This window comes from Gymnogyps californianus, chromosome 3, assembly GCF_018139145.2.
Source record: "Gymnogyps californianus isolate 813 chromosome 3, ASM1813914v2, whole genome shotgun sequence".
Classification (NCBI taxonomy): domain Eukaryota; kingdom Metazoa; phylum Chordata; class Aves; order Accipitriformes; family Cathartidae; genus Gymnogyps; species Gymnogyps californianus.
The window spans coordinates 72,890,701-72,912,373 of record NC_059473.1 but is presented as its reverse complement, the minus strand read 5'-3'; the positions used below and the strand labels follow the sequence as shown (position 1 = coordinate 72,912,373).

At 42.3% G+C, this 21,673-nt stretch overlaps 1 protein-coding gene across 1 annotated transcript in view; it reads left to right on the top strand.

The window, feature by feature from the left end:
* The window catches only part of DCBLD1 (discoidin, CUB and LCCL domain containing 1), a 49,425-nt gene that overhangs the window by 20,660 nt on the left and 7,092 nt on the right, over window positions 1-21,673 (top strand). Inside the window, exons 3-11 of the mRNA XM_050894404.1 lie at window positions 5,979-6,116; window positions 6,683-6,734; window positions 7,489-7,561; window positions 9,322-9,455; window positions 14,214-14,254; window positions 15,536-15,751; window positions 16,488-16,618; window positions 20,636-20,783; window positions 20,873-20,989. Of these exons, the coding sequence (XP_050750361.1) occupies window positions 5,979-6,116; window positions 6,683-6,734; window positions 7,489-7,561; window positions 9,322-9,455; window positions 14,214-14,254; window positions 15,536-15,751; window positions 16,488-16,618; window positions 20,636-20,783; window positions 20,873-20,989 (1,050 nt within the window). The remainder of the gene's footprint in view (window positions 1-5,978; window positions 6,117-6,682; window positions 6,735-7,488; window positions 7,562-9,321; window positions 9,456-14,213; window positions 14,255-15,535; window positions 15,752-16,487; window positions 16,619-20,635; window positions 20,784-20,872; window positions 20,990-21,673) is intronic.

Genomic DNA, 21,673 nt, shown 5'->3' with positions numbered 1-21,673 from the left:
AAGGGTGTGTCCAGGTTTCTTTTTCGCCCCTCAAAGGAAACTTGTTATTACAGTATTGTTTCTGGTATTTCAGGAAATCCAGGGAAATGCCCAGACAAGTTCTTGCTGAAGATCAAGTCAAGCAGTTTCTTAACAGTCAAAACTGTTCTAACAGTTGGGTTTCGCCTGAGTGGTTGCAGTATCCCAAGGTTTCAGCTTTGGAAAGATTTATGCCTCAAAGAATGTCTGCGTTTGTTTTATCAAATTAATTCTTTTTTTCCTCTTAGCTGCATAAAGTCTATTGTGTATTTTTCTGTGTTTTTTGTTAAACAGCTACAGTTCTTTACTAACGATTCCTAACTGTTGCTGTGCTTCTGTCTTTGGGTTTGGCTAAAACCACAGCCATGTTAGAAGTGGGGGATCTCACCTGAGGTCAAGCAGGCAGACCTACAGCCTGTGCAGGTGGCCCAGACCCTCCTTTTTAAAACTGTAATTACTTCTCCAGCCTGACTCTACTTGCATGCCTTTTTATTTCCTTTATCACAGTCTTTGGCAACCCTTTGGAAATGCTAACTGAAAGTTATATTTGTTTTTCCTATAACGAGAAATGCTTACCACTCAGCCTGAGGTCAGACTGTGTTGCACAGAGTTAAATGTTGAATAACTGGGCTGTCTCATCCTGACTACTCTGTCAAGTCGTATCTACCAAGTATTAAACACCACCTTCCCCATGTCCTGCAAAGAAGGACATAGAACAGCACTTTTTGTCTCCTGGCACATCCTTGCAGGGTGACGCTGGTTATCCCTGTGCATGTGTGTGGCAGGGTTGGAGCAAAGAAGACCTCTCCTCTCGGTAAGGGAGAGGAAGAGTTACTGCTTATGAAAGTGAAGCATCTGTGTGAATGTGCTATGGACACGAATTTCAAGAATGCAGATGTTTTCATACAACAGATCCTTGCTGGTTTTGTGAGCTGTTTGTGAAAGACTTGCACTCTGGTTGAGTTTTTAGCTCTGAAGTGAAGCAAGCATAATCCATGTTCATCACATCCTCTGTCTTTCCCCAGCTACTGAGGTACTGCCAAATTGCTTTAGTTGAGAAAAGGCTACTGAATATAAGGATCACAATTTAAAACATTTTTTTCCCCAAACAAATGTGTTAGGAAATGATAATCCGGGAGAGGCAGATCCATGGGATTGTTGCTACACATTGCTCACCAGCCATGGCTTACTCTGCAAGTAAAGACAGAAAAAAGGAAGATTCCCTGTTGAACAGAGGACATCATGAGTTGATATCTAAACCAAGTTTCTTAAAGACCTCTGCGAATGTCAGACTGCAGATTTCAAATGAAGTTGAGGAATTTGAAAGCAGAACGAACATAGTGAACCAGACATGCAACAGCTAAAGAGGGAAATAATTGCTTTTAAAAGGAAGCAAAAGCCTTACAGAAGAGGCAGACTGTATTAAGAACTACAGAAACAAACGGCATGTAGGCATTGCCAGCTGGTGTGAGAGAAGAGAGTCCTCTAGGCACAGTGCTTCTTAAAGGAAGTAGAAAAAATAAAGGAACATAATTCAACAAAGCAGTCTCAGGAAATATGCCAGAGCCTGGTTGACAGTAGAAGTAAACTAGACCTCATAAAACCAGACAATGCTGTAAAGATCATCAGATTTGCAAAACAACACTATTATGAAAAAGACAAAAGCAGTAGACTTGCTAACATTTAAAAAATAAACAACACGTGAAATAGTCTCTTCAGTCTCCAGAGGAGCCAGCCAAAGGATATCCACGAGACAATTTACCGTGTATCTTGCAGGATGTTAATACTGCTTGGAGACAGTGACTCCAAAATAAAAATATTTCATTTAAGCCACCTAAACTATACCAACAGATGAGAAGTTTTGGACGAAAGGCATTAAATGTTAGTTTAATTATAGAGAATATTAAATTAGGTACATTTGAAATCCCTAGGCCCCTAATAGCTCTCCTGCAGAATTTAAAAAATATATATATATATTAAAGAATCTGGAGCAAACAGACAGAACCACAGTTGGGTCAACTCGTTCATGAGACATGGAAAGAAGAAAAGGCCCTGGCATCTAGATGTAGTAATACTGAAATATGAAGAACACCTACTCAGTTTCATGACATGTAACACATCTGTTTATTAAATCAAACTCTTTTCTTTGTTCTTAGTAAACAAACCAAATAATCCTGCCTACTTACCCCAGCAGAGCTCCAGCCGAGTCTCTTTAACAGGAAACAGGGAGAGAGATCAGCATTCATGACTCGTTTTTCAAGCCAAATATGCAAAACAACCCACCTCACAACTAACATTAGAAGATGAAAAACTGATAATGTGATCTGGCAGTTCTCAAAAGGGATCTCAAAAAACTTTTGGCTTAGTCCCAGGTTTAGGAATTAAATATTTATCCAGAGTCAAGTCCAAATGCTGCAGTAAATTTAACAGGGCCCTATAAAAAAGTTTCTCATTTTCATACCAGACACAAACCAAGGCTTTCTCCATCATCCCTCCTTTCCACTATGGTTGTACAGTATTCATATAGACAGCCTGGGGAAATCAATAAATCCTTGGTGGAACGGACAGAGAAGATGGGGAGCATGTACGAGTTTTAAAAGTAGATGATAAAGTAATATTTTTGTGACCTCAGTTGCAAGTGGAAAATGCTGACCAGTAAATATAGTTTTCAGATTAAGTCTAATGTCTACCAATGCTGGTTGGTTTTAATCTTCTCATTAAAATCTCACAGTATATGTATTCAAGGGAGTAGGTAAGTCAGTGGAGTGCAAATCTACTAGGCATAACTGTGTATGTAGAAAGTGAATCTAATTCAGGCACATCAGAAGCTGAAATGCAGGGAGCCTATCTTTTCTCTGGCTTTACAACATTAAAGCAAATGGAGGACTGCTGTATGGAATTGCATAGGAAAGAGTACATGTGGTTGAAAACAAAGACGTTACTTTTCTAAAGAAAATTAGAAAACAGATGAAAGCATAAAATTCTCTCATCAGTCAAAACTGAACCCAAAGAATTGTCTTGACTCTGAATCAGTTTTATTTTCTAAGCATTACTAGTTGTCCCCCTGGGGAATTTCTTGGAAGACTGTCAAAGTAAAATAAATTGATTAGGGGGGAAATGAGAATTTGAGGTTAAAAAGGCCACTCTGCAAAAACTTGGCAAAATGGAGAGAGGTGCTGCTAAACCTAAAACAGTATTATTTGGTAAATCAAATCAGAAACGTGCTTACACTGGTCATTTTAAACACAATAAGCACTGAAAAGAGTGGAATAACACCTTTTCCTAAAAATAGACTGCACATGTCTCTAGTTCTTTCAGGTAGTAAAGAACCTCTAAGCCAAACTGGTTTCTCTGATCGGTTTCTCTAAGAACAGCAATAGAGGGGTGAGATAACGCTTATACTTTTTTCTAAACCCTACCTCTCAGTGCTCATTTCTGGATTTGATAGCACAGAAATAAACTCTGCTAGATCTCAGGCAAGTCTGAAGACCCGGCAGTATAGTGCTGATATGGTATTGCCTGAATTATTGAGAAGAAATGTGTTGAAATATTTTGCAAGGCTTCCTCATTTTGCAACAAAAGAACAAGTTAATGTTTTGTAGTATTAATAAATGCCCCCCCCCCTTTTTTTCCCCCCAAATCTATGCAGAAAACTGATAAACTTTTGGAAAATATTCCTTCCTTGAGTGTATACTCTTTCTTGCTTCTATAGCCTTTAAGGAATTAATCCTAGGCCCCCTTAGATTTGAGCTACCCATGGGAGTCTCTTGGTACGCTAGAACTGCTCTTGGCAGAAGATAACCATAGCCTGGTAACTCTTCTTGGATTTATTACCTAACAGTAGAAACTTGTCTTTAGGCATTGCATGCTGATTTCTTAAGCTGATTGTTTCTGAATTTTTGGCTTTCGTTTGGATTATGCAACTCTGTGTGTCTAGACTTTTTTTATTTTATTTTATTGTTTTTGCTTATGACATGTGTGATTTGTTTGTATAATTATCTGGAACGTATGTAGACTTGCTACTGGGGGAGACACATAGCCCTAATCGAGCCAGTGTGTGGTTGAGTGAATCAGCCATCTAAATTATACCTACAGAGTAGATAGGTCACTGCCAATCGCTGCGAGGGAGAAAGCCAAAGAGCACTTGTGAGAAAATATGTAGAGACAGTCCTTGAGAGAAGAAAAGGACTAAAGCTTTCTCAGGTGTTTTATTTTGAAGAAATGCAATGCCTCCCTGTCGTCTTCTTTCTCTCTCTTGAAAAAAAAAATCTAAGTTAGCACTTTACTTCTCCCACTGCAATCTGACACAAAAGACCTTCTCAAATAAATCACTCGTGCAGTTGTCTGGTATGACACAGTGTCAGATGCTGTCTTTTTGATAAGTTCATTTCCTAAGCAATTTGTTTAACCCTTTTTATAGACATTGTTTTCTCTGACTAAGTCGTGAGTCATTTTCAACACATGAGTACTCCAGGGAAATGTCACACTCGTCGCTTGTTTCTTTGCCTGCCTGGCTTCACCGTATGATTTTTATAAGCCAAAAGACAGAGTTCCTCCTTTGGTTTGTCCCATTCTGCTGACAACTGGCTGTTGTTGGCTCTGATTGGGCTACTCTATAGGCTGATCTTATAATTGTTATAAGGCCAATGAAGAATTTGGGAAAGACCCCCCTAAGAGTATCAAGCAAAATGACAAGCTCATAGGAGCCCATTAGGAACGGTACTGCTCATCAAATTTGTGTCGTGCTGTGACTGTAATTTCTTGTATCTCAGAAGTCAGTTCCAAGTTGCCCTAAAGTAGCCACCACCAATAAAATGAGGTTGTCTAGGAAAAATCAAAATGATCATTTTTCATCCCAAGGACTTGCTTTAGGACACAAAAGCTGTCATTCACCTCAACAAAACAGATGGGCTGAGGACTTGTAAAGGGTCTTGTTTGTTTTTTCTCTTGGGAAAAAAAACTGTTTGCCATTTTACAAAAACCTCTTCTGAGCAGTTTATATTGTAAGCATCCTCATAAATTCAAAAAAGTGTACTCAAACTGCTTTGGATTTTCTGTGTCATCTGCGCCTGAGGGCAGCCAGGGACAAGTGTTTGCACCCAGGTGTGGTGACAGAAGGCAGGAGCAAAGACTGTGGCAATCTCAAAAGAAAGCTCTCCTCGGGAGCTGACTTCTGCAGAAGCAAATGTAATTATTAAGAGTCCCGGGCATGCCTGCTGTCACAAGAAAGGAGTGTCCCAAAGACTGCTCCAAGATACTGCAGTTGGTAGCTATAAAATCCTTATCTAATTCAATGTAAGCGCAAGGCTCTTGTCTCCCTGTCCCACTCCCTTCAACTTCCCCTTTCTCTCCCTCTCTTTTGTTTAAAACTCTAGAGACTTGAACTGTATGCTTCGATGGTCTGATGATGTTTTTAAAAGGAAAATAAATTAAGAAATTTTCTGAGTAAAGTGGTACTGCCTTGTAGTACAATTTGGCTTGTGGCACACAGGTCCTTGAAAACCAGGTACCCCATTTGTGATCTTAATCTTTTCAGAATGGCTGCTGTGCTACAGCAGCATGAGCTGTACGCGTCTGGAGAGTTTATCTAGGGGACCCTGTGTAGATCCCTTGGATTGCCTTTGAATGTTCTGTTCTTTTCTCTAATGAGTTACTGCTGGTTGTAAGCATGCTGTACTTCAAAGGCCGAAGGGCATTAATCATTCTCTTGAGGCTTATGTGATGAGAGACGTGGATGCTGGAGTTGCTACCACGGAGAGACAATTGGATCCTGGCCACTCCTTGTCAGGGTAACTTTGGAGCTCATACCCATAAAGGACTAAAGCCAAAACCCTTTTGTCAACATTTGGATTGGTACTGAAGGAGAATGAGTGTGTTATGAAACTCTTTGCTAATCATAAGAATATTCCAGCCTAATTATGTCATCTAAACTTTTGAAATCTTCTTTGTTCTGTCTGCAGGGCCATACTGTGGTAATGTGATGCCCTTCCCCAAAGAAATCATTCTGGAGAGCAATGAAGCGACTATTCACTTTGAGAGTGGATCCCATGTGTCAGGACGAGGCTTTCTGTTGTCCTATGCCAGTAGTGATCATCCAGGTAAAGTGAAATCCAAAAGTACTAAAGGATTAGTGGCATAGTCCCCCCTATTTCATTATCTTCTCTACACACATAGACTTTAGCCCAAATGTTTGGTCCTAAATATTTCCAGATATATCGTGAACCATGATATTTTTAATAGCATGTGTGTAAGAAGCAGTTGTAACATTAATCAGATATAATAGCTGCTGAAATCTTACCTAGACAATTTGCAATACAGGCCCAGTGAAAGAAAAATTAGTACCTTTGCCTTGAAGCTCCGCTGTATTCTGGGTTCCAGCATCTACCACACAGCGATAGGATGAAGGGATAGGAGAGATTAAGATTTGATTCCTACATTTAATATTCTGGGGGTCTGTGCAACTTTGTTGAAGGTGTAAAACATAAGAAGAGTAGAAGAGGGAGATGAAAAGAATGAGGGAAAACCATAGCTGTTGCTTTCTATGTAATAAAATTTTTAAAGTATTATATAGAGAGGTCTTTAAATGTAGTTTCATGGTCAGCCAAATATTTGTCTGTATTTCTACATCCTGCAATGGGGATTGACATTTGTAAACTTTTCACAGATCTAATCACATGTTTGGAACGAGCAAACCACTACACAAAGGCTGAATACAGGTAAAGAGGGTTTGCAGCTCTCTGCGCTCTGGCTTGCTTTGCTGTATCTGTCATCTGGTCCAACTGATAGAAAATGTCATATAAGGCAGGTACAGTCTTGGTTTTCTGCAGAAGTGAGCTTTTTTGAGCTCCAGTGCTGTAATAGTCCAAGGCCTGGTTGTGAGAAGCAGTAGTGCAGAATCGAAGTCTGCGGCCCAGAAAAATGAGGGAATGGAGTTACAAAGCTCTCAGCAATTCTCTTCAGGGCATACATATACATGGTATATGTAAAAAGAGTTTCCACTTTGAAATTCAAAGCAGCCTCAAATTCCAGTGCTTCTCTTGAGAACAGATCACGACCTAGCTGATACAAGATTATCTGAGGACAAGCTATAATTTCTTGGTTCCTTGAACTTTGTGATAGGATTTGAAATGGTAATAAATTGTGCTCTTCTGGCTGCTGTCTGGATGTGCATGTAGGCTTCTTATCTGGGCTGTGCTTAAAACTCGTGTGGTAGTGTTTCTAGAACAAGAGAATTAAACAGAAATGCCCTTGCAAAACTGCTTTTCTGGTTCTTTGTGTGCTGCTGTGTGCGGTCCACTCATGAACTCAAAGGCCCATTTATTTACCTCCTAGACTCACTAACAAGACCATCAGCCAGAACTTACTGCTAAAATATTTACTGGTTTGAGAGCATTTCTTTTGTACGAGTTTGTTTCTGTGTATCGTTACTACAGTTCATATTTTAAACAAGCCTCTCTTCTCTCACTACAGCAGATACTGTCCTGCCGGCTGCAGAGACATAGCAGGTGACATTTCTGGGAATATTGGAGAAGGATACAGAGATGTAAGTACACAGGGTAATGAGGGGAAATTTGTAAAGACAGAAGAGAGAAGCGTAGCACAAGTCGGTTTCAACTTTTGCTCCTTGACTTTTGTCAGTAATTCTTCCCAGCTGTGTTAGATATAACTTTTATTATCAGTATATGAGTATGTTATCAGTATATAAGCACACAGAGACACTTTTCAAACAGGCCAATCAATTGTGTGAGAATAAAGTCCACTGATTGTCAAATACACCTACTGACTTGTGGTTTCTGGCTTTCTGGAAAAACCCTGCATAGGGTTTGTCCCTCTTGAGGCAGTGCTCATCAATGTGCTAAATATTCCTACAACTTCAGCTCTTACTTGTTTGGATTCCACGTGCATTTCTTTTCTATAGTTATCTGTTGTAGGAAAAAAAATACATTTCAGTAACATGCAGGTTTTCTTTAAGATTATGCCTGCAGTATCCCAGCAATCTGCTCTGAGATGAAATAAATATTATACACTGCCTAATCACATTCCACTGATAACTACCAACCTCTTGGGTTGTTTTAACTGCTCGTTCTTTAAAGCAAAGAAGTTGCCTGAGTGGTTGCATTTATCCACAGTTCATATCACACAGTGCTCTGCCCTCTCTGTGCCCCTCACCCTGGACTCTCCTCTCATCATGCCTGTGAAATCTTTACGTCTCTCACAGTGCAGTACGTTTAATCATACCACTGAAGTAAAATCCCACCCTATCACAAATACAGCAGTTGCTGAGTTTCCAAAAAGTCAGTGTTCACGTTTAACCTGTTCATCCAGTTATTCGAGCACGCCGCTCCAGCCTGGAAAGTGGCAGAGCTGAAGAAACAAAGAAATGCCAGGGTACATTCTCAGTAGCTGGAGTTATTCCTGCCCTTCGTTCGGGTGATTAGGAAAGAAAAGCAGCACATGGCATGACCTCATGCAGATCTTATCTGCACTGAGGAGTTTTTGAAAGAAATTTTCCCTCCACCGTTAAGGGGGATTCGGCTTTTCTGATGGGAAGAACCTGTGGGGCTCCCCTGGAGACCTGCTGCCTTTGTGTCCCCCACCCCTCCCAGCCCTCCCTGGAGGGGACAGCCGGGCACCCCAGCTTGCCAAGTAGCTAGTAGCGTAGCCCAAGCTGGGCCTGTGTGAACGAGACCAATCTCTGCCAGCAGCCCCTGGGAATGTCTCCTTTGCACATTTCCACTGGCCCTTCTCTGCCCTGCCCTAGCCCAGTGGTACGTTATTGCCACCTAGTTGGCACACAAGTTGTCCTGCCTGTATTTTTCAGCATTACCCCACCTGAGATACTGGCAAATGAGTTATACTTAAAACCCAGCAGCAGCTAGGCAACACATAGCCAAATCTCCTAATGTATGCCATGACTCAAATCCTAAGGCGCGTAATAGATAGGTCTGCCTTCAGGCAAGTCCATCAAGTAATCATCGTTTTCTCTTTGGAAAGAAGAGTTACCTTGCCTTTGACCTTGTTTTCCTGAGGAGTGACACAATACTTATTAGGTTAAAATCTTACAGCAGCTTCTCAGAAGCAGATCATTTGCTTTTTCATTTGAAAAAAAAAGGCGACTTTTGGAAACGTATTTTTTTCAAAGATTATCGTTCTTTCTCCCTCCCCTGCCTCTTATTCCTCTTGAGCCTTTGCCAGATTTTATGAGCTGTAACACCTGTATGCTAGTGGCTTGGAAGTGAAAGCATTAGCAGTTTGTCAGATTGATCTTCTGAGCTTTGGCTTCTGACGGCTTCTGCCTTTCAGACCTCGCTGCTGTGCAAGTCGGCGATACATGCAGGCATTATCGCGGACGAGCTGGGCGGTCAGATCAGCGTCACCCAGCAGAAGGGCATCAGCCGCTATGAAGGTGTCGTCGCCAACGGCGTCCCCTCGCAAGAGTGAGTACCGCTGGCGGGGCTGGCTCCGGGAGCAACCCCCGGGGCACAGTGCACTGCCCAGATCAGCAGAAGCAGGTGGGGACGCTTTTTCGGGGAGGAAAAGATGTCAGGTGTGGGTCTAGGGGCTTTTGGGATTTGTTTCTACGGCTTTATTAAAATGGTGTTGGCACTGGATATAGGAAAATGTTCCAAGTTTTCAGTGGCTCTGTAACAGGTAGGGCAGTATTTTCTTTTTTTTTCTTCTATTCCTTCCAAAACACATTTGCAAATTACTTGTTAGCAGATACATGAAAGTATGATGTTCTGCAACAAACACGTTTAATCGATGTGCTAATAAATCATGATAAATTCATGTTAAAGTTTAAAAAAAAGCTAGTAAGAATGAATAAATAAAAAGTGCCGTTGAGCCACAGGGGATTTAATGAACAACTTCTTAAACATTGTGCTTTTGACATGTTCAGTGTTTTTCTCTTTTAGAATATTTATAGCAAGGGTGTTATATTTACCACTTATCTTCTGACTTTTAATTGTACTGTTGTTGAAGTAGAAATAAATCCTCTAATCTCTCTCCAGCACAGTAAGCCCTGCTGGCAACTGCCTCTGTCATTCCTGTTGGTTTGTATTTTTTAATTTTCAAACGTTGCCTGGATTTTACATGAGGCTTTTTTTTTTGTAGAAAGGGAAATCTCCTCATTCCCATAGCCTACGAGAGCTAAGGGAATATGTTGTTTTTATACTTTTTTCCTGTTTTCCCCATGATTTTGCCACACCCTCCTGACAATTTTACAGTCATGGTTTCATTTATGGAGAAAAAAAAAAGCATTCATTTGGTCTGTTGCTGTGCTTAAACTTCAGCACAGATTGAAATGCTTTATATATAATGGCACTGGAGTATACAAAGCCGGGTAGCATGTAGACTGCTAGCCGAAGATCTGTAAAGCCTAAATATTTTTGGTTTTTCTTGAAAGTTAATTGCCAAAGAAAATTAATATAAACTTGTCTCAAGCAAAGCAGGACTGAGCGCTCAGCTCAGGCACCAAGCTTAGGCACCAACTCCATAAAACAAATAATACAAATTCTTTCCATCACACATGCCAGCTTAGTGAAACCTTAAATTAAATATTTTGTGCCTTATCTCAAGATGTTACAGAATCGTTTACATATGTTCGTATGTTCATGATCCTTGAGAATCCCAGGAGGAGTAACTCAGACAGTAGCGCATAAAATGTTATAATGAACGGCAGCTGGGATTCCCATTTGTACTTTTTTCACAGTACAAGAGCTAGTGGGCAATGAATGAAGCATATAAGACAGCAAATGTACATGTGCTGGGGGAAAACACTGTTTGCATAATTAACCCATCACCTTAACAGCCAAGCATCCTTTTAATGTTGCTATTCACAAAATATCCTATACGTTTCATGTGAGTAATAGAAGTACCCACAGAGATGCAAACCTGCCTCTATTATATCAAGTGGGAAAACTCCCATTTACTTGAAGGAGAGCTGAAACGTGCGCTTCCAGGCTGAAGCCAGCCTCCAGAGCTCGGATTTAGCCCATTTAATGTGAGGCCCCTGAGAGAGCAGCCTGACGAGGAGTGCAGCTTCCTTAGCTCTCCTGCATACCGGGGCAGACGAAGGCACTCCTCTAGCATGATTCACATCTCGAAGGGACTGAATTGCCCCGAGGAGACAACCGTCGCTTTCTACAGATTATACAGGGAGCCATAGGTAAATGGGCTCATACTGGGTCGGATGCCTGCAAACTGGATGGCGTGATTTTGAGAAAAATGGGAGTGTGAGCACAGCGCTTCCCGGGATGCTTCTGCTGCTCTTGGCAGCTGGGATGATCCCAGGAGCAGATAACTGCTGGTGTGAGCCCATTTTCCCAGGAGAGGGAAATTGGAGGATGCAGGGAAATCCTTTTATTTCAAAACATGAAAAAGTGTTCCTATTTACAGGAAACAGTGGGCCTATTCACTAAGAAAACGAACCAATGCATTTCATGCTTTAAAAAGGCTTTTATAAGAGGTATTTCCAAAGCTGGATGGCTTCCCTGTCCTCTGGGTACCTACATGCTGCAAGAAATTCCTGCGGAGCAGCCAGTGCCAGCGAGAAAAAGTTGGTGCTTGGACAGCAGTGCTTTAAGAGCTTTTTAGATGCCCTTAAATAAAAGCTTACTCAAGTTTTTAAAATCTCATTTATGGTGGATTTCAGTATTAAAGATTTAAATTATTTAGTGACTTGAGCCGAAACTGACCTCATCAAAAGCTGCTGCTGGAGTGCATCGAGCTGTTAAATATCTGCGTTGTAATGTGACGGTGGAGTTACGGCTCGCTTGGTCACCAGCCCGCAAGAGCTGACCTTGGCCTCCCTGACTCCATTTTTCAGTGTGCTTGTTACGCTCCAGCATCTGTGAGGTTTTCAGTTCTCATGATCCATGCGTGGACCTGCACCCACAAATGCTATAATGAAGATCAAGTGGCTGGATTTATCGGGCAGTTCTGATACCCCAGTACAAATATGTGGGGGTTTAACTTTGTAATGTGACCTGGCCTGTGACTGTACGTCTGCGCACATGAAATCATTTGTCTTTGAAAATGCAAGAGACCGCATGCTCGTGAATTGTGAAAGATGGGATTCAGGGTTAACCTGCACTGCTTATAAAAAGCTTGCTTGAGACCAACTCTGGAAAAAAAAAAAAGTATTTGATGCTATCAGAAATTATTATGGGAAGCAGCATCCTTTTTTTGCAGAGCTACTGGCACAGGTCTCCCATGCAGTTCCACCACTGGTACTGTTGGCTAGGCAGGATCCTGAAGGTCGTCAGGAAAATGAACAGCACGGAGCGATACCATCCCTTAAAGGACAAAGTGAAATTTGTGTGACAAATGCCACCTGTCACATTAGGAAACTGATGAATTACCACTTACTGAATTAGTTTGTCCTCTTCAGTGACTTGCAGAATTATAGCAGAAATATTTCAGCTTGATTTCATAGCTTTATAGACCTTAGAAATGCTAACCTCCTCCCTTTCTTTGCTAAAATTGCAGCCCTCTAATTGAAAGAGATCTGGGTGACTTTTTTATTACAAAGCGTTATCTCATAAATAAGTATTCAAGGAGCGCTGTGATTTCTGTTTTGAGTAGGTTTTACTGATCACCATGGGTTTTTATTTTCTTCTTTTCTCTTGAAATGGATTGCTTTGTGTTCACTAAGAAAGCAAAAATTGTTTTGGCTGTAATGTCAAACTGGTTTGAAGCGAGCAGAGCACATCTGATCACCCCTGAGGATTGCCTGGGGGGAAGATGTGGGAGGGAGGGCGGGCTTGAGTTTCTCCTTCTAGCTACTCTACCACCTACATGCCCAGATAAATCAGCTCCCTCCCAGTGCTCTCCGTCATCTCTGAAGGGCTTAGTTTGCCTGTAGTCATTAGTTTTCCTTCAGTGACAAAAAGAAGCAGTGTTTTTATTGACCTTGACATGGGACCACTTTCCTATTCCCCGTTTGCAGTGCTCTCAAAATGTACAGCCATGCGCACCGCTGTTAGCCCATAGACGGTACCTCGGGGGAAATTTTCCTGGCCAACAACAAAGGGCAGCCTGAAAGGGAACTGTCTTGATGCTTAAGTGCAGAAGTTGCTTTGCTGCTCAAGTGCAGAAGTTGCTTTGCTGCTCAGTCACGCTGGCTAAGGCTTTTCAAAAGGGGCAAGTGATGCGTGCAGCTAATCGAAGCGACATTGAAGGGGTCAGATTTTCAAGAAATCCAAACTAATTTCATGTTAAAACCCGGGCTTTTATTTTTATTAAGCAGCCAGTCAGACTCATCACTTCTGGAATGAAACCTCAGGGGCATCTCATTGGGAATCACAAAGTGGCTCCATGGGAGGCCAAGGAAAGCTCAGCTTTCCCTTACAGTGGTGATTTTATCTTGTCCTGCATTGTGCAGGGTTGTGTGGAGTGGCCCAAGAAATGGCTTTTCTCCTGAAGCAAAGCAGTCCATGTCAGAAGGAGGAAGAAAAGGGGAGCCATAGTTGTGGTCCTGTTAATGGAGCAAAAAGAACCATTCCTGATGGGAGCTGTTGGTCATGGTTATAACAGAACTGGTTCCCACCCAGATTAAAACAAGGAGTAGTTTTCATTCAGTCTGGCTATGATACACCCGTAGCCCAAGTAGGAACGTCCAGAGCTGGCGTGGTTTAGTCACCGTCAAGCATAACTCTTTCACGGTGCTTAAGGCTGGATTTTCTTCAAACTAGATGTGGACTTAGACTAACAGAAAGTCATTGGTTTCAGTGAAGTTGCTCTAATTTAAGCCACTGGAGGTGAGAAGAGACCTGGGCCCAGTGCTGGGGCAGTGCACTGCCGGTAGCTCCAGGCCCTGTTAGCTTTCCCAATCCTGGCTCTTTTGAATGCTCTTATGTTGCTGGTCTGAGGAGCAGAAGGGGAAAGCTTTCCCACAGCAGTACAGGGCCTGCGCAGAGGAGAAAAGCAGAAGCACGCGGCAAGAGTAACAGGCTGATGGGACAGGGGGTCACTTTAAAGCATAACAAATGCTCAAAACCATTAAAAAACTGGTCTGAATTCAGTTATGGTGAGAGATGCACAAGAGTGCTCTTACTGGGGTCGGTAACCAGCCAGCAAAGTAAGCGGGTATCTGGACAGAGATATCTTGCTAGATAAACAGTGATTCTGAAACTGTACCTTGGCATTCCCGTGACCGCCTCCTGAAAGGCTGAATTACCTTTTTTCTCTTACAGTGGTTCGCTGTCAGATAAGCGGTTTATATTTACTTCAAATGGTAAGAATAATGCCTTTATTTTTAGCTAGTCAAATTTTACCTTTTTATTTAAGTATTTTCTGTAAAAGTTTTGAAAAGTAATCAGGAGAATGTCAGGCTATGTCTAGGAAGGATATTTTAGGACAGCAATTTTTTAAAATTGGCAAGTGAATAAAAAAATTGAAGGCATGTGAAGTGAGCTAGAAAAAAATACAGAATAGGAATAGGTCATACACGCATAGATGAGAAACAGAAATAGTATTCTGCTGTTACATTTCTGGTGCCAGCATATGAAAAATGGGAATCAGATAATCCCATTTTTATGTACTTTAGGCAGCAGAAAATGAAAGCAGTTTTTCTTCAGACATTTATAAATTCCATCTTCATTATACAAGAAGAGAATGAAAACATAGGAGGAATGAAAATATATTTACATTGCACTGATACAGAATGAGTTTTTGTTTATGACTTTCCAAGATGCAAAAGCGCCTTTAATCTGTCAAGCTGTTCATTTGCATAAAACATAGCAAAGAGGGGGGAAAAGTTCGCGCTCGTTCATTTGAATTATATTTCAGTCATCTGAGATAAAATCATTTACTATTCCACTGAAAACTGTAGAGCATGTATAGGCCTTTGAAACTGCCAGGGAATTATTTTTAACTTCATTGAAACCTTATTCAACTGGCCTGTTTTCTCTGAAGAACCTTGATGTGCAGAAATTTTGCGGGTTCTTTGGTGGAGTTTGTAATACTTACCTGCAGCTATTACCTTCATGATATCACCTCTTGGCAGCAGTATCAAGAAGCTTCTCTAATGAGTAACTTTCCTAGCCCTAATTGCAGGTGAGAATCGTGAAATATTTACAGTAAAGTGTTCCTTTCAGTACAGTGCCTTCATCTGAGAAATGTTTTGTACAGCAAAATTAGTTAATGCCAATCTCGAAACATAAATACTATGTTTCAGAAAGAAAATTTAAAAATATAAGAAGTCTTCACAGGAATGAGACAAAACTGCAGAGATTAAAAAACAAAATGGCAAAAATAGCAGATGTAGTCAGAAGGTGTCATGTATGTAGGAGTTAAATTGGTAAAGGAGAGGGACCGCAGCATTCTGGAACTGGATCATCCACTACAAATTGACTGGCAAACACTGCAGCTAATGAATAGCATCAGGCTAGCACTAGATTAGGCAACATCTGACTTTGCTGTTGTGGGTAGTCTTCATATGTTGCTAGCCTAATGTAAAAATATGCTATGAAAACACAAAATAACTCCTTCTGCCTGTCTGTGTGGGGACTCCTAGGCTGCAACAAATCTCTCAGTCTGGAAGAGGGATTCCTCTCCAAGAGCCAGGTTACTGCGTCTTCCTACTGGGAGGAGACCAATGAATTTGGGCAACTATTCCAGTGGTCTCCCAACAAGGCTTGGCTGCAAGTCCCAGGATTGGCTTGGGCCTCTAACCACAGCAGCAATCGTGAATGGTTGGAGATAGACCTGGGAGAGAAGAAGAGAATAACAGGTATGTCACTGTCTGGTTATTAGAAGCTGGGGTTTCAGCTGGAGAAGAAACAAGGCAGCTGAAAAGCTAATAATGCACTAATGCAACGTTTCTTTCATTAAATGTAATGAAATGTTCTGCATTGAGGAATATTATTTTCCTATTTAAAAAATCATGGCTATTTACAAGACTGGTCTTCCTATAGAGATATAGGATTGAACTCAACTGTCATGCATGCTTAATCTGTAAACATGCTGTTAGGCTCAGAACTAAATACTTACACAGGGACCAGTAGAGTCTGGATGGATATAAATGATTGCTTAGGGTCTATTAATGATGCAGTTCTGGAATCAATAAGAAACATTAAAGTCATAGCCTTTGAAACAATGGGCCAGGTGAAAGAAACTCCTGTTTCCAACTCCTGGTTTAGTTGTAAAAATGTAAATTACAATTGCTGCTAAAGATGTAAAGACTGCTGATATGGACCATAATATCAAAAAGCAATTATTGGTTTTGGAGTCATTAATTTGGGCTCTGTTAAAAATTCCCTTGCTCCAAATTCATCATTTCCACAATTTTCACTGATTTCCATTCTTTACCCAGCTTTTAAACTCAATCCCAACATAGTCTGAAAAATAAATTAAGACTTTGAAGGCAAAGTTCTCCGACTTGTTTCGGCTTCTGTGTTTGCATTTGCAAATGTTCCTTTAAAACAGACACCTAACAAATGAAAATGTGTTTTGTATTTTGTTAAAAGGGATTAAGACCACTGGTTCTGGATCCACGATGATGAATTTCAACTTTTATGTAAAGACATTTACAATGAACTACAAAAATAACAACTCAAAATGGAGAACTTACAAAGGGATTCTGAGCAATGAAGAAAAGGTAAGGGAAAGTGGGAGGGGTAGGAAAACACAGAGCAATAATGTGTATGCTGCCTTGACATTGAAGGGCAGGCTTTCACTGTCAAGAAAGATTAGGAGTTTCAGACTTGCCTAGACTTGGGTTGTCTTCACCAGTGTAATTTACAGCCATGGAGTAGATAGTGAGCTTGTTGAAACAAGGAAGTTACCCAGGGCTTGCTGAAGTTGTGAGACACACACAGGGAGGCATGTGTATGTGTATATCCTTCTTTTAAAAAAAAAACACGGTGTAATTAAAGCTGTACAACAGGCTGTTTGGGCAAGTCTTCAGCTTAGCTCAGCACTTGCCCATGCTAGGAACGCTGTACCTGTGCAAAAGTGCTGGTAGGTACAGCACCAGCAAAGCTGAGATTCAGCTTCAGATCATAGAATCATAGAATCATAGAATAGTTTGGGCTGGAAGGGACCTTAAAGATCATCTAGTTCCAAACCCTCTGCCATGGGCAGGGACACCTTCCACTAGACCAGGTTGCTCAAAGCCCCGTCCAACCTGGCCTTGAACACTTCCAGCGATGGGGCATCCACAGCTTCTCTGGGCAACCTGTTCCAGTGCCTCAGCACCTTCACAGTAAAGAACTTCTTCCTTATATCTAATCTAAATCTACCCTCTTTCAGTTTAAAGCTATTACCCCTTGTCCTATCACTACATGCCCTTGTAAAAAGTCCCTCTCCAGCTTTCTTGTAGGCCCCCTTTAGGTACTGGAAGGCTGCTGTAAGGTCTCCCCAAAGCCTTCTCTTCTCCAGGCTGAACAACCCCAACTCTCTCAGCCTGTCTTCATAGGAAAGGTGCTCCAGCCCTCTGATCATCTTTGTGGCCCTCCGATCATCTTTGTGGCCCTCCTCTGGACTCGCTCCAACAGGTCCATGTCCTTCTTATGTTGGGGGCCCCAGAGCTGAATGCAGTACTCCAGGTGGGGTCTCATGAGAGCGGAGTAGAGGGGGAGAATCACCTCCCTCGACCTGCTGGTCACACTTCTTCTGATGAAGCCCAGGACACAGTTGGCTTTCTGGGCTGCAAGCGCACATTGCCGGGTCATGTTGAGCTTCTTGTCAACCAACACTCCCAAGTCCTTCTCCTCAGGGCTGCTCTCAATCCACTCATCACCCAGCCTGTATTTGTGCTTGGGATTGCCCCGACCTGTGTGCAGGACCTTGCACTTGGCCTTGTTGAACTTCATGAGGTTCGCACAGGCCCACCTCTCCAGCCTGTCAAGGTCATTCTGGATGGCATCCCTTCCCTCCAGCGTGTCGACCACACCACGCAGCTTGGTGTCATCGGCAAACTTGCTGAGGGTGCACTCAGTCCCGCTGTCCATGTCGCCGACAAAGATGTTAAACAGTGGCAGTCCCAATACCGACCCCTGAGGAATGCCACGCGCCACTGGTCTCCACTTGGACATTGAGCCGTTGACCGCAACTCTTTGAGTGCGACCATCCAGCCAGTTCCTTATCCACTGAGTGCTCCATCCGTCAAATCCATGTCTCTCCAATTTAGAGACAAGGATGTCGTGTGGGACAGTGTCAAATGCTTTGCACAAGTCCAGGCAGATGACGTCCGTTGCTCTTCCCTTATGCACCAACACTGGAACCCCATCTTAGAAGGCCACCAAATTTGTGAGGCACAATTTGCCCTTAGCGAAGGCATGTGGGCTGTCACCAATCACCTCCTTATTTTCCATGTGCCTTAGCATAGTTTCCAGAAGGATCCGCTCCATGATCTTGCCAGGCACAGAGGTGAGACTGACTGGCCTGTAGTTCCCAGGGTCATCCTTTTTTCCCTTTTTAAAATGGGGGTTATGTTTCCCCTTTTCCAGTCAGTGGGAACTTCACTGGACTGCCACAACTTCTCAAATATGACGGATAATGGCTTAGCTACTTCATCTGCCATTTCCCTCAGGGCCCACGGATGTATCTCATCAGGTCTCATGGACTCGTGCACCTTCAGGTTCCTTAGGTGGTCTCAAACCTGATCTTCTCCTACAGTGGGTGATTCTTCATTCTCCCAGTCCCTGCCTTTGCCTTCTGCGACTTAGGCAGTGTGGCTGGAGCACTTGCCAGTGAAGACTGAGGCAAAAAAGTCGTTGAGTACCTCAGCCTTCTCCATATCCTGAGTAACCAGGTCTCCCATTTCCTTCCGGAGAGGGCCCATGTTTTTCCTAGTCTTCCTTTTATCACCGACATACCTATAGAAGCTTTTCTTGTTGCCCTTGACTTCCCTGGCCAGATTTAATTCTATCAGCTTTCTATTTCTATTTAGCTTTCCTAACCTGATCCCTGGCTGCTCAGACAATTTTTCAGTATTCCTCCCAGGCTACCTGTCCTTGCTTCCACCCTCTGCAGGCTTCCTTTTTGTGTTTGAGTTTGTCCCAGGAGCTTCTTGTTCATCCATGCAGGCTTCCTGGTGTTTTTGCCTGACTTTCTCTTTCTTGGGATGCATCGATCCTGAACTTGGAGGAGGTGATCCTTGGATATTCACCAGCTTTCTTGGGCCCCTCTTCCCTCCAGGGCTTTATCCCATGGTGCTCTACCAGACGCACTGGGATGGTCAACCCACCCCCCCAACAAGCGAAACAACCGACTCGGGTAAAAGCGCAGCGCTGCTGGTGGAGCTGCGCCTGCGGACCGAGCTTCTGCTCGGGCTGTGCTACAGTCACCAGGGACTGCACCGCTCCCCGCCCCTCGCTGGCAGGACTCTTCTGACACCAGTGGGCACAGCCTACGTCTGTTAGGAATTGATGTAACTGAACGTAAAATAAATGTTCTTACACCAAAATACCTGTCCACACAACAGCTTTCACAGACTCTGAGTAACTTTAACAATGAACAGATAAAAGCAGTGCAACTAGTTCCTGCAGACAAAGGATGCGCTGCACAGGTTTGTCTGATAACATTTTCCCCTGAAAACCTTGTGTTTCCATTCAAACAAAAAAAAAAAAAACAAAAGCCCCCCTCCCTGTCCCCACAGCATTCAAAGTCAGACCTTCAGTCACCATTTCTGAGGGAGCTCAGCTTGCCTCAGGATAAGGCTCTACCTGGTCCTCAGTCCTGATGGCAGTTTTTAAAAACTTGGTAGAGCTGTAGAGAGATTTCCTACTAGCTCTGATTTTCTTAGCTTGTACGGCAAGGAATTTCACTACACAACATTAACTGGTTTAATATTTTTTAAATATTAAACTGAGGCAGTGTTGGTCCAAAAAGTGACAAATCAACCTAGTAGTGGCTGAACTGTGAAGGCTAGCTATTTAAAATCTGCATGTTTGCAGTTTTCCACCATGACTTGTTACATACAAATAATCTTATGAAAGTATTATATATGATCTTAGTTTCAGCTAAGGTGCATGACGAAACCTGTCCCATCAGAACCCCATGTGGCCTGGCATTGTATCTAAGATATGCTGAGATCACTTTCCTATCTCATCAGGCTTTTAAGTTTTCCTAGATCATGCTGAAGCACCTCCAAGAACTAATTTTGCAAGGACTACTGTTCTGCACATGGGCTGAGCTGATTCTGGGAAATACTGTATAAGTGCAGGGAAAAGGAGACACATCTGCGTAGTTAATAGTCACTCTTCAAGCTTGATACAGAACACTGACCATTTTAGCAAAATGTCTAGAAATATTTCACTTCAGTTTTTTCTTTTTACATTTTTATCACCTGTTGCCCAAGTAAGGGTGCTGCAGTGCTATTAAATAAAAAATGATAGCATTATACCAGCATACATTAACTAGAAATTACACAGAATTCAAACAGAGTGATAATCTTTTTTCTCCGAGCTAACAGAAGAATGTGATCATCTGTCAGAACTAAAATGATTCTTTCTTTCCAGAGGTCTCAATTCCAAAAATCTTGTGGCTGCATCCCAGATTATCAATATTTTAGTTTTAGGATAATGAAAATGTTTGAAGTTGGATGTCAGGAGCGCTTTGAAGAAAGAGACTTTTAAAATGGAGCAAACAACGTGCTTACATTTCGTTGCAGGTATTCCAAGGCAACTCCAACTCTGGTGACATAGTACGCAACAACTTCATCCCCCCGATAGTGGCCCGTTATGTGCGAATTATCCCTCAAACTTGGAACCAAAGAATAGCATTGAAGGTCGAGCTGATGGGTTGTCGAATAATGCAAGGTATGGGGTAAGCAGCACTCCCCAGGCACAGTGCCTCCAAAGCCCCCTGTGCTACCGCAGCGCCACTGATGCCCCCTTCTCTTTTGCAGCTAATAGTTCATTTACGCATTCAATGTGGCAGAAACCAAGTCAGAGCACGGAAACCTCCCTTGGAAAAGAAGACAGGACTGTTACGGAGCCCATCCCATTGGAAGAAACTAACTTGGGTAACACTGCCTAGCGCTACATTTTCTCTAGGATGCATCATGTCTTCAGCCCAGCCTGAGTGAACTTTAAACTTTCTCACAACCCAAAACTTTTATTTTCCCTTCAGACTTTATCAAAAGTTAATGACAGAGAGAAGAGGGAGGAGCATTGGTTCTTTTTGTCTTAAGGCACAGAAAGGGATTGAAAGCCTTGATTTTCCTTGGTGTGCGAAACATCAGGCTTTGGTTTCCCTGTCATATTGGTTTATTTGCCATGCTTGGTAGGTGGCTCAAGGGACTATACTGAGCACTCATCAGCATTTTTTGGAGGAGCTCTTCCTCACCCTCTTCCTATATTTTATAATTTTTGTAATACGCAAGGCAGTGGTCTCACAAAAATGTTACCTTCTCTCTATGCAACCATGACTCCTCCCAGAGCAGGTCCCCATCTGTCAGCAGCATACAGTAGTGCACGGCTGCATAATTAAACACTTTTCCATAATGCCTGTGTTCATGGGGGCTCAGATAACCTTAATTGGCATACTTCCCCCTGAATTTGCAGTCTTCATCCTTTAATGTTGTGGAGCTAGCTTCTTAGATCTTAAAAAGCAAACAAACAAAATTTGTTGCTTATACTGACTGTTTGGTGGACCCATAGCCAGGCAGGAATTGCCAGACCCACTACACCAAACACTGCTACCCGTT